General features: G+C 47.5%; 1 protein-coding gene across 2 annotated transcripts in view; it reads right to left on the bottom strand.

The window, feature by feature from the left end:
• Nucleotides 1-8,456, bottom strand: part of PRKCB (protein kinase C beta) — a 386,071-nt gene extending 377,615 nt beyond the window's left edge. The window contains exons 1-2 of one of the 2 annotated variants that reach the window (XM_054454155.2): nucleotides 8,091-8,456; nucleotides 7,044-7,075 (exon numbers count right to left, since the gene is read on the bottom strand). In XM_054454155.2, coding sequence (XP_054310130.1) covers nucleotides 7,044-7,075; nucleotides 8,091-8,263 — 205 coding nt within the window. In that variant the 5' untranslated portion in view covers nucleotides 8,264-8,456. The remainder of the gene's footprint in view (nucleotides 1-7,043; nucleotides 7,076-8,090) is intronic. The other variant, XM_054454154.2, reaches the window with a different exon arrangement.
• Nucleotides 8,457-13,268: the final 4,812 nt, after the last annotated feature.

Below are 13,268 nucleotides of genomic sequence, written 5' to 3'. Positions count from 1 at the left end.
AATGGAGTGAATGGATGGATGCATGGACAGACAAATAGATAAATGGAAAAACAGATGATGAATAGAGAGGTGGATGGATAAATGGAGGGGTGGAAGGATGAATAAATGGAATGTATGTGGTGAACAGACGAATTTCCTACTGGATTTTCAAGCAGCCATCACACCTCCAAATGCCATATGTAAACACTGTGGATGTTGTATTCTCTGTAAAAAGGCTAACATTCTATCTATGGAATTTCACACAATTTCAATGAGGAGATTCGATGAATGAAGTCAAAGAATTCATGTTATTAGAGCAAATGCTAGAACATAAGGGACTTACCTTTGAAGGCATCAGAGACAAACTTTTCAGCAGATCCCCCTATCTACCCAAGGATTAATTGAACTGCATAGTTAAAAGGCCAGACCATAGATTTTAAATTATACTTAGTAATTTAATGACCTGTACCTGAAAAGTAGCAAAAGAAGATGCATATTGTGAAAATTATGACATATTGATCTACTTACATATATGTGTGTGTATACACATGTGTGTGTGCGTGTGTGATGGAAACAAAGAGACAGAGACAGAAGGATAAGCAGAGACAGAGAAAAGAGAGACCCCAACAGTACAAATGTGTATAAAATTATTCTCAAAACTTCAGTTAATCTTTTGACCAACTGCCTTCTTCTATATCTTCTTCTTTTTTTTTTTTGGCCTAGATACACTACAAACATGCTGCATCTGGTTGTGGGCAGTATCTGGAGTATCATTAGTGCTTGGAAATAATATATTTTAAAAAAATTATTTCCTAAGAATCTATATATCATATCAGCTAGATTTTCAAAGGTCATATTTTCCATATTTACTTAGAAAGGCACTCTGTTGCCCAGTGACAAAGCTTCAGACTCCTCCTGAGTGCTCTACAGTGAAAAATGAATTTGCTGTTGCCTCTCCAACAAATCAGCCCTCCTTTTTAAGACTCAATGTTAACCCACTCAAAGATTCTTATTTCGACTGGGACATTGAGCCTGAAATCCCTCGTCAGGTGGTAAAAAAGAGAAAAAAGCCAAATCATCAAACACGAAGTCAAAAAGCCTCTGCCTTTTATTCACAGAGAAGCCCGCAGGACACATTTAGAATAAGCTAAAAGGTGAGTGGAGTTTGGCTCACAGGTCTCTGGGGTCTGCTTCTGGGAAGAAAGAGAAGTGAAACAATAGAAGTAACCTCTAAACTTGCAGCCTTACTTGGTGATTTTTTGAAAAAATGGCCCTCTTTATGATTTTACTAAGAAAATTCAACCTGAAGTGCATGGGGGTCATATTATAAGTTTCTAGGGAACACTGCCCAAAATAAAATTAACTTTTGATTCATTTTTTGTTATATAAATACACATATGCTATGCTAATCTACACATGTTAATTACCCACTAAAATAAACTTTATATTTGATAGGGTGAATATTGATAAAAACAAGAATGGTTGGATTCATGTCATGATTTGGGGTTTTTTAAGAATAATTTCAACTACAAAATTTAAAAACCTGTTTTTTAATCTACATGGGAAAAAGAAGAGCTGACTTACTCATTATCATCAATTCTAGCTTTTCATAGAAAATAAAATTAACCGTTTTTCGTGATATAAAAAAGTGCAAACTCTTCTAGTCTACACGTGTTAATTACACACTAAAATAAACTTATATTTGATTTGATAGGATTGATATTGATGAAAACAACAATAGTTGGAGTCATGTCAGACTTTGGGGTTTTTTAAGAATAATTTCAATTAGAAGATTTAAAAACATGTTTTCTAATCTACATGGGAAAAGGAAGAGCCAACTTACTCATTATAATCATCAATTCTAGATTTTCATAGAAAATTTGTACACTGGGGTTTTTCTAGAGAGTCCATGGCAAGTTCAGATCTTTCTCAGAAGGAAAGACAATGCTAACCAGGCCTGGGTTTCTGGGCCCAGACACTGAACTGAGCACTCACTGGTGTTACCCAATACCAGGAAGAAATATACCCAAGAAGAGAAACTATCTAAGTACATGAAAGAGGCCTAGTCATTTAACAAGTTCCAGAATGAACTCCGTCCCACTTTGACACAGTTTCCTACAGCTAATCAAGTAATACTGATGGTCTCACTTAGAGTCATTGATACTTGCTGTGGCTATTTCTCATGCACCACCTCATTATTCTTCACCATAACCCTATGAGTTAGGTGCTATTATCCCCATTTTGCAGATGAGGAGACCAAGGTTGCTACTGGGGGACGACTTGCCCAAGGTCACACAGGGAGTAAGTGGCCCATCAGAAATACATACCCAATTCTACTGGACTCCAACTCCTTGCTAAGAATTCTGAATCTCTATATTTTATTGCCTCTCTATTTCTACCAAAGTCACTTCCTTTACAAAAACAAACAAAAAACACTTTGGGAGACCAAAGCAGAACGAGACTCCTGGCTTGAAGCCGGGAGTTTGAGACCAGGCACAGACAGCAAAGCAAGACCCACTATCACTACAAAAAATTTTAAAATTAAAAAACATATATTTGGCCAGGTTCGGTGGCTCACACCTGTAATCCTAGCACTTTGGGAAGCTAAGGCGGGCAGATCACCTGAGGTCAGGAGTTCGAGACCAGCCTAACCAACGTGGCGAAACCCCACCTCTACTAAAAATATAAAAATTAGCCGGGCATGGTGGCACACGCCTGTAGTCCCAGCTACTCAAGAGGCTGAGGCACGAGAATCACTTGAACCTGGGAAGTGGAGGTTGCAGTGGGCTAAGATCACGCCACTGCACTCCAGCCTGGATGACAGAGTAAGACTCCTTCTCAAAAAAAAAAAAAAGGGCCGTGGTGACACACACCTGCAGTCCCAGCTACTCAGGAGACTGAGGCAGAAGAATCACTTGAGCCCAGGAGTTTGAGGCTGCAGTGAGCTATGATCATGTCACTGCCCTCCAGCCTGGGCCACACAGTGAGACCCTGTCTCCAAAAACAAAATTTAAAAAAAAAAAAAAAGAAAGAAGGTTTTTCTCTCTACCAAAAGTTTTCTTAGAGAAGACTTTAATTACAATTAAAGCTCAAATGCAGGTCCTAAGTTCCTGTAAAGAATGCCATAGAGACAGCCAGCACTGTAGCTCACGCCTGTAATCCAAACACTTTGGGAGTCCGAGGCGGGTGGATCACCTGAGGTCAGGAGTTCGAGACCAGCCTGGCCAACATGGTGAAACCCCATCTCTACTAAAAATATAAAAATTAGCCAGGCTTGGTGGCAGGTCCCCATAATCCCAGCTACTTGGGAGGCTGAGGCAGAAGAATCACTTGAACCCCAGGAGATGGAGGTTACCATGAGTCGAAATGGTGCCACTGCACTCCAGCCTGGGCAACAGAGTGAGATTCCGTCTTAAAAAAAAAAAAAAAAAAGTCAAAGAAAAAAAATGCCATAGAGAGAAATCTGCCTTGCTTGTCAAAGGAGTTCCACTTCTACTCTAGAATTTAGGCAATTTTACAATAGAGATCTTCAGCCCCAGTCCCCTGTCATCAAACACATTCTTATATTACCTCCCAGAGAGTGGTTTTATAAGAAATAGACAGAGTGGAAACAAAAGGCAGTCAACCTAGAGTTTTGTCCTATCATCATACGAAAGCAAGAAAATCTATTCTTAAGCTCCCCTGAGCACACAGAAATCCATAATTTCCCATGGTTTATGAGTTTTCCATCCTTCCTCTCCCAACCCATAGCAGTGTCCCCAATTTCCATGACAATATAATAGAGCATGAAGGTTACTCTCAATGGTTTCTTTGCCTTGCGATCATCCTACACACCTCCTACCGGAGTGGCAGAGACGACATCCTCTCTCTGCTTATATTTTTGAAATGGAAACATCCTCTAAATAGTGGCTGCCTGAAATAAACACTACATTTTCCACATGCTCCCTCCCAGCAAGGTGTGGATATGTGATTAAACCCTAGCTAAGAGGATATAAGTAGAAGGATCTTGAGCAACTTCCACAAGTGACTTCTTTACCCCTTTCTTCCTTCCTGCTAGCTGAAAGAAGGGTGTGAGGACTCCAGCGTCTAGCATCCTTCTTGGACCATGAGATAATTGTCACTCCCCAGGGATGGTGGAGCAGAAAACTGAAAGGAACCTGAGGCCCTGGGCTCTGGATTGCTGACTTAAGTGAGATCATAAAACCTTATGTGTTTTGTATAAACTGTTGATTCCATCGTAAGTGGATTCACTTTCAGAGGAAATATCTGATACCAAGAACAATCCGATACTAAGGAACTCCTCAGTGGTTCCAGAATTAGTCCCAGGCAACGTTGAGTACCAGGGATAAATTTCCCTCCTTCCTGTATGTTCCCATTCTAAACATCTCAATTTCAGGGACTGCCAATCTGCCCCTCCCCTCACTCCTCCCTACTGCTGCCCAAATGGAATATGCTGTCAAAGCAGCTACACAGAGTGACCAGAAGTTCATGGTTGAGTTTTGACTCTTACCTGGCAGGCAGTTCCATAGTAAAGCAACCCTGCAGAGCCAGTCTTCTCTCGTGCCAGCTGCCCCACCATTGGAGTAGTCTGGGGACAATCATAAGAGCTGATATTTTCTGAGCATACTCTGTGCCAAGCTCTTGTCCAAGAATCTTGGATATTGCAATGAGTTGGAGCTGCTCAGCCACACTATGGTACTGTTACTGATTCCGTTTTATAGACAAGGAGGCTGAAATACAGAGAGGCTAAGTAATATTCCTGGGAAGTCTCAAAGCTAGGATTCAGACTGACAGGGACTTGCCTGGTAGCCTGTGCAAATGCCCACTTCTCTACGCTGCCTCTTGGTGGGGAGGCAGGGAGGAGAAAAAGATAGGCAATTTAAAAAATAGACACTCCAGAGGGGCATAGTGGCTCACACCTATAATCCCAACACTGGGGGGCTGAGGTGGGAGGATTGCTTGAAGCCAAGAGTTCAAGACCAGTCTAGGCAACATCGCAAGACCCCTTCTCTACAAAACTTGTTTTAAAATTAGTCAGGCGTGGTGGTGTGTACTTGTAGTCCCAATTAATCAGGAGGCTGATGCGGGAGGATCACTTGAGCCCATGAGTTTGAGGCTGCAGTGAGCTCTGATCATACCACTGTACTCCAGCCTGGGCAACAGAGTGAGACCCTGTCAAAAAAAAAAAAAGACACTCCTATCTCTAAAGTGGCCATATTTCATTACAAACTTTAATTCTGCCTTTTTCTCACAACATCAGAAAATTCCAGTTATCTTCCAGACTTTGAGTTAAAGGATCTCCTATTTCAGATGTGTCATGCCTTGCACATTCCAAAGTGACTTTCCCATCCATCAATAACAGCAGAGCAGGTGGCATAGAAGATCCGTGGTAAAAATGTTTAAAAATTGCCCCCGACCTCAGCAAGAGACAAAGACTGAAACTGATTCATGGAAGTGAAAGGGAACGTCAAAGAAGAAATTACACATTCTGGTGCCAAGACACCATTGGCGTTTTCTTTGAGGGGTCAAAGTTCTAGAAAACAATCCAAACTTGTTTATACCAGGGCCTAAGTTGTTGCCACTTAAAGAGACTTGAGGAGTACCCTCTGGTGTGGTGCAGAGGACCCAAATCTTGGTAAGAGAGGCTGGGTAGGTTGGCAGGGCTCACTGAGCCCACCGGGGCCCCGATCTCAGAAGAATATGCACGAGTCTCAGAGGAGCACAGTGCCATGCTGCCAGCAAGCAAACATTCTGCACCACTGACGATGCCACCTACACTCACTAGGGATCACTTTACTTTTCCCTGGAGGGTGGAGGTGCAGCCCCAAAACTGTCAGTCAGTGCTAAATCACATGTCAGACTCTTCCACACTCAAACACTTCCTTTTGATCTAAACCCAGCTCACCAGGATGGTGGTCAATTTGCCCCTAAAGATACAATACCCCAGAAATGTGCCGTTTCTTACCAAATTCAATCTCACCAAGCCCAAGAGTGAAAAATTAAAATTTAAATTAAAAAGAAAACATACACACACAAACTTTCCAGATAAGAGGTTGCAAACTTAAATGCCCACAGGGGCCAGAAATGGGTGAAGTGTTCCCAACTGGGATCAACTGAGACAAAATGGTAAGGCTGTTCCCCATCTACGACAACGGCTCTCAGCTCCAAACGATTGTTTTCACGCGAAAGTGAGACCATTTCTCAGCAAAGTTAAAGTTGGAAATTAGGATGTGTACATGAAATCTCCCAGTTCTAAAATGTTCACATCAGATTCACAAGTAAGACACCCTAAGGGCTACACAGAGCTGCTGGTGACTTTTGGTCCTGGAGAGCCAATTTGCAATCTGTCTTTTAGACATGAGCCCCAAAGACGGGGGAGGGGGACACTTTACACGTGATCAACTCACCACCAGCGGTTTGATACCCCTGGTTAGAGTCCAGGATCTCAAGCCACATGCAAGAACTCAGGTAACCAGTGCCCTGGAGACCTTTCTGTTTCTACCCAGAAGATAGGGTGATTTAAACCAGGATCTGAGAAATACCCCCTCTGGAACTACTTCTTTCAGAGAGAGAGGAGGCCCAGGGGACAAACACAGTCGCCTTTCTAGGGGATGCACCATCTGCAGAGGAGCGGCAGCCACCTGCAGAGACCTCTGCAAGGCAGGGGGAGGCAGAACCTCCCTGGGTGAGATAAGGAAGGGACATGGGCAGAGAAAGGGGAACTAAGGAGGACAGGTTCTCCCAGAAACGTCCTAGGAAGACACTTTCTCCCCCAGCGGAACTGACCATGCCAGGATTGCTTCAGGAGACCGCTTTGGCTCTTCCAGAGCCAAGAAGGCAGGAAGGGTAGGTGAACTTCTTTGGCATGTAAGACTCCCAAGCGCCATCGGCCCCAGTCACACACACACCCCTTAAAAGGACCCTGTTGTGGTGAAGAATTCCTAGCCTGGGAGGTCACTCCGACCAACGTGATTCTTTCACTCTCCGCCTAACTCAGTCACTTCTATAAAGTATTTTTCACCCTCTCTTCCCACAAATAGCATCCCCAAAGCCCCAGAGCCTACCTTGGCACTGGAATCCCTGTTTCCCGAAGCCCCTGCAAAAGCAGAAGGAGGTGTATGTCAGGCAGCGCGGGGGGCCCAGCCTCCAGCTAGTTCCCCACAGAGTCACCCGCCTTCCTCCCTGCCTCTGTACCCCAGGTGCAAACTCCCAGCCACAGGCGGGTGCCCAAGAGTCTTCCGCCTTTGTGGGGGTAGGTGGGAGCTCTGCTGTAACCCCCATCTCCCTTCACTCCTGCAGAAGAGAGGAGGCTGCGACCACCAGGTGGCGGGATAGTGGGGAGCGTTTCCGTCGGGGTAGGGGCTGAAGGCAGGCGAGAGATGTGCCCATAGATGCCCCGAGCACCCTCGGGAAAAAAGAAGAGATAAAGACGCATTCAGAGGGAGGGCAAGAGTGACCCCGCGGCGGTGGAGTCCTCTGGGAGGGGGACTGGGAAGGAGGAAAGGATGCCTCACTACTGGAGGGACTGGGGAAGAAAGGGGCCCGCAGTGATGTGACCGAGGAGTGGAAAGGGGAACCCAGGCCCTCGGGGAGGGGCAATGGGAGATAACACAGGGCGCTGCCCGGAGGCACAGAGGAGTGAGAAAGGATGTCCCATGCCCGCAGGGAGATAGAGAAGGACACCCAGGGCGCTGCCCCCCGGAAACAAGGGGTGGGGGGCGAGGGCTCCTCGCGCCCAGAAGCGGGCGGAGAGATAGGGAACCCCGGGTCGGAGAGCACCCGAGGCGCTGCCCTCCAGGGCAGGCACAGACCCCGCGCGCTCCTAGTCAGGTGGAGCAAAGGCGCCCGCGACGCTGCCCCTGGGCGCTCTAGAGGCGCCTGAGAGCAGGAGAGGGCAGGAGGCGCCCCGCGGCGGCCCGTCTGGGACCGGGGTGGGGACAAGGCAACGGCAGGACTGTCCATCCGGGAGTCCCGGGCAGCAGGGTCCGGAGCGGGGAGTCCGGGGACGCGGGGTCCCAGGGTGCGGAGGGCGCAGAGGGCGCGGAGAGGGGGTCCCTGGCGCGGCGCTGCCCTCGGGGGCCCGGGAAGGTGCCCTGCGCGCGCGCGCTCACCAGATGAAGTCGGTGCAGTGGCTGCAGAAGGTGGGCTGCTTGAAGAAGCGGGCGGTGAATTTGTGGTTCTTGACCTCATGCACGTTCTTCTGCCGGAGGGCGCCTTTGCGGGCGAAGCGCACGGTGCTCTCCTCGCCCTCGCTCGGCGGCGGCCCCGCAGCCGGGTCAGCCATCTTGCGCGCGGGGAGCCGGTGCCCGAGAGGTGCCGGCCCCGGGGCCGCGGGACCGCGGGCTGCGGGCCGGGGAGGCGCGGGAGGAGGCGGCCGCTGCTGCACCCGGGGCCGCGGGCGCTTCCCCTGCGCCGGCTCTGGCAGCCGCGGCGCGCGGAGCCGGGGCTGTCACTCGCCCAGCTGCTGCCGCTCGTCCAGATGCGCTTGGCACCGCTGGCCCCAGCTGCGGGGGAGGGAGGCGGAGCCCCGGGCCAGCCCCGCCCTCCTCATTTGCATCGCGCCCAGGCCCCGCCCAGCGCTGCCAGCTGCTTTACATATCGACGCCCGGGCTGCCGCGGGCCTCGCGGCTAAGCGTGCACAGCCGCAGCTCTGCAGCGCGGGGACCGCAGCCCGGGGTCGTCGGACCCGAGCCTCGCCCCCCACCCCACCCCGTCCTCGGCCCCCGGGGTGCGTTTAGGAGATGTGCCCGGGGGAGGAGCGAGAGTGGAAAGACCTACGGGGCGAAGGGGAGCGGGTGGAAGGGGTGGGGAGCGGGTGGAAGGGGTGGGGCGCAGCGAATTCCACCCCGGCCTCTGCGGAGACTGGTACCCATCCACCCCCATCCATCCCATTGGTCATTCTGCACGCGTTTCCTGGAGGGATGGGCTCCCGCTGTCACTCATTCGGAAAGGCTTGTGGCCGCACACACTTACACACACATACACACACACGTTCTGCAGAGGTAGGGGAGGAGCGATCTTTATTTTATATATCTCTAACTCCACTATAAAGAAAATTCTTGGCTTTGCTTGCCTCCTGCACGTTTGGAAGAGAACTCCCTACCTTCTGTCCATCCCCTCTGCAAAACGACTCCGTTTCCCCAACTGTAACATAGGGCTAATAGTGTGGGGAGGAAGGATTTCAGTAGATCAATATTTTTCCAAATTTCATTCATTTCTGACTCGTCTTCACAAATTCTGGTCGTATTTGAGCATCCTCTGGGGGAAAAAAAAAGCCTATCTCTTTTGATCTATCTGAGTTTGAATAGCAAGAGGTATTTTTATTATTAAAATATCTCCAGGTGCCATCATCTGTCCTAAGCATCTTCCACTGAAGTCATCTTTTATTTGTTAAGAGAGGAAATTAATAAATGCTAGAGGAGTGTTAAAGACATTACTATCCAACCAGGACTCTCTCCTTGATGTGATCTGAAGGTAACTGAAAGGGTAATAATTGTCTACAATGTGTAATTCAATGTTATTTAGCGCCCTGTTCATGCACAAGGCCTAAAGATACCCACTGCCACCATGTCCCCCACTCTGGGAACGCAGAGCTTCATTAGACCGTGAGCTCCTTCACCAGACCTAGGCTCTGTGAGAGCAGGGGGGCTGTTCACCACCATGTCGCCCAACACCAAGCTCAGTGCCTGATACCTCCCAAGACCCAGTAAATATTGATTGATTGAGTGAGGGCATGGATGAACAAGTGAATGAATGAAGACTTAAAGGACAGCACTCCTTACCCCCACTCACACCCAGTAGGTGTTTAATAATAAAAATCAAGTGATTGATGGATGTCAGGTACTTGTGCTGTCTTATTTAGCCCCCGCAACAACCCTATGTAGATGTGGTAACTTTCATTATGGATAAGGATGGGGAGGTTCAGAGTGATTAAGATACACCCACAGTCATACCGTTGCTGAATGGTGATTGGGCTGGCCTGACTACAAAGCATCCTGGTGACAAAGGCGTGAACCTGAGTAGCGGTGGATGAAGGGGGGCAGGCTGGAGTTGCACGAGCTCAGGTCCCACTATGACAATTTTGCCTGGAAGCTGCTGAGTGGTAAGTCATTATTAGGTAGCATGTCGAGAGCAAGGGCTGCAATAATAGAATGTCCCTCTCTTACATAGTAATTCAAAGGTAAGGAGGAAAAAATAGCATTCACTTTTAAGGCTGACATGTTTGGGAAACTGGATGTGCCTGTCTATTATTAGTCCTTGAAGAGGCCCCACCACCTCCCAGGGAGGCTTGGGAAAACATCCCAGGAGACATTGCTGCTGAAGTAGATTTCCTTTGAACTGATGAGCTGGAAGCTCACAGCCCACATCCTGCCTTTTGAATGAAGTGCCCTGGATGACTTTGGTCTGCAACAACAAACAGTACCTCATGGCGCTGGGGCCTGGGGATGCAAGGGCTGTGGATGGAGAAAAGCCACTTGGTTCCTGAAGGCGTTGCACCGAGTGAGGATGAGAAATGTGATTCCCATTGGACCCAGATTCCTGTAGGTCAGGGATCTCAAACTGGTGGCTCCAGATGCTCTATTTTTTTTAAGCTAGCCCAATGGGTGTTTTTGTTTTTTTAGTTCACGGCTCATAGAATTTTACCTAAATATCCAGATTCTGACTTATCTAGGAAAAAGGATAGAGCTAAATGGAGCCTACATTCCTGCACTCACTCATACATTTGTTCTTTCAATCAACAAATTGCTTATTAAGCACCTACTATGTGCTGTTCCAGATACTGTTAAACAAACCAGACAAAGGTCCCTGCCCTCATGGAGCTTATAGTCTAATGGGGAAGGGGGAGTAATAACCTAACCAACTAACGAATACATACCAGGTGGTGTATAATAGAATGCTCGTAAATAAAAATAAAGCATTATTGTAAAGACCACAGGAAAGCCTTTATAATATGAGGACATCTGAGTAAGGCCTGAATAAAGTGAGAGGGTGAGCCAGGGGACTATCGAGAGTTTCCAGACAGAGAAAACAGCAAATGCAAAGAGCCTAGGGGAGGATCATGCTTGGTATACTGGAGAAACAGCAAGAAGGCCTCAGTGGCTGGATGAACAGAGAGGAGAGAGGACTTATGAGATGAGGTCAGGGAGGCAGCAGGGCCCCAAAGGGCTTTGCAAATGTGATAAGGAGTTTGGATTTCACTCCAGTGAATGGAAGCCATTGGAGGGTTGGAAGCTGAGGAGTGGCCTGATACAACTTATGGGGTTTTCTTTTTAAAAGCTTACCCTAGCTACTACGTGGAAATTAGAGGAGAAAGGGTGGAGGCAGGAAGAGCAGTGAAGAGGTCAACTGAGCAGATCAGGCAAGAGATTAAGGCAACATGGCATAGTGCCACCTGGAGCTGCAGGGCAGCGGCTCCCTGTAGGTTGGGCATGGGTCCTCCATGTCACCAGAGCCCCTCAGGCCCACTCTGCTCATGAAGGAGTGAATGCTGGTCACTTGAAAGATTTCAGAGGCAGTGAGGGGGAAGGTTGTTGTGGCTGGGAATGGAGTCCAAGGTCCCTTTGCTCCAGACCTGTGGCTGCCATAAAAAATTATAACAAAACAGAGTGGCTAGAAATAACAAAAATTTATTATCTCATCATTCTGGAGGCCAGAAACTGTAAGTCAAGGTGTCAGCAGGGCCACATTCCCTCTGGAGGCTTCAGAAGGGAACATTTCCTTGCCTCTTGTGGCTTCTGGAGGCCATCAGCATTCCTTGGCTTCCCTGGCTTGTGGCCACGTTGCTCCCATCCTCCTCTGTCTTTACATCACCCTCTCCTCTGTGTGCCTATCTTTACCCATTCTGTTTCTCTAATAGCCCCTGTATATCTTTTTTTTCTTTTCTTTTCTTTTTTTTTTTTCCAAGATGGAGTTTTGCTCTTGTTGCCTAGGCTGGAGTGCAATGGCATGGTCTCGGCTCACTGCAATCTCCGCCTCCTGGGTTCAAGTGATTTTCCTGCCTCAGCCTCCCAAGTAGCTGGGATTACAGGCACCTGCCACCACGCCCGGCTAATCTTTGTATTTTTAGTAGAGACGGGGTTTCACCATGTTGGCCAGGCTAGTCTCAAACTCCTGACCTCAGGTGATCTGCCTGCCTTCGGCCTCCCAAAGTGCTAGGATTACAGGCATGAGCCACTGCGCTGGCCCTATCCCTTGTATATCCCTTATATGGACAGTGGTCCTTGGATTTAGGGCTTCACTGGATAATCTGAGATGATCTCTTCATCTCAAAATCCTTAATATAGTTACGCCTGCAAAGATCCCTTTGCCAAATAAAATAACATTCACAAGTTCCAGGAATTATAACATGGATATACCTTCTTGCGGGCTACCATTTAAATGACTACAGTGCATAACCCTGGGCAAGTCACTTACTTCCTCCTGTATCTCATTTTCCTCTTCTCTAAGGTAGGACAAGGATAGAGTAGTTTGCCTCTCAACCCCTTTAATCTTTTGTTTTTTGTTTTGTTTTGGTTTTGGTTTTTTTTGAGACAGAGTCCTGCTCTGTCACCCAGGCTGGAGTGGAGTGATGCGACCTCGGCTCACTGCAACTTCCGCCTCCCAGGTTCAACCGATTCTCCTGCCTCGGCCCCCCAAGTAGCTGGGATTACAGGCGTGCGCCACCGTGCACAGCTAATTTTTGTATTTTTAGTAGAGACAGGGTTTCACCATGTTGGCCAGGCTGGTCTGAAATTTCTGACCTCAGGTGATCCACCCACCTCAGCCTCCTGAAGTGCTGGGATTACAGGCATGAGCCACCACACCCGGCCTCAATCCCTTTGTTCTAAGGCTGCACTTTTCAACACAGTTGTCACAGTACTCACATGTGGCTGCTGAGCATTTGAAATGTGGCTAGTCTGAATTGAGATATGATTTCAAGCATAAAAATATACACCAAATTTCAAGTATGCAGTATGAAAAATAATGTAAAATACCTCATAATTCTTATTAGCCTAGCATGGTGGTGCACACCTGTAGTCCTATCTACTTGGGAGGCTGAGGCAGGAGGATTGCTAGAGCCTAGGAGATTGAGACTGCAGTGAACCATGATCACACCACTGTACTCCAGCCTGGGCAACAGAGCAAAACCCTGCCTCCAAATAATTATAATTATAATAATGATGATTATTATTATCTTTATTGCATATTGAAATAATATTTCTGATATATTTGGATAATCAAATTTCTGTCTCAAATTAATTTCACCTTTTCTGTTTGTTTATATTTTTTGTAATGTGCCTGCTAGAAAA

The sequence above is a fragment of the Pongo pygmaeus genome, chromosome 18 (assembly GCF_028885625.2).
Source record: "Pongo pygmaeus isolate AG05252 chromosome 18, NHGRI_mPonPyg2-v2.0_pri, whole genome shotgun sequence".
In the NCBI taxonomy this organism is placed as follows: domain Eukaryota; kingdom Metazoa; phylum Chordata; class Mammalia; order Primates; family Hominidae; genus Pongo; species Pongo pygmaeus.
The sequence above is the reverse complement of the archived record's forward strand: the minus strand, read 5'-3'. Positions and strand labels throughout refer to the sequence as shown.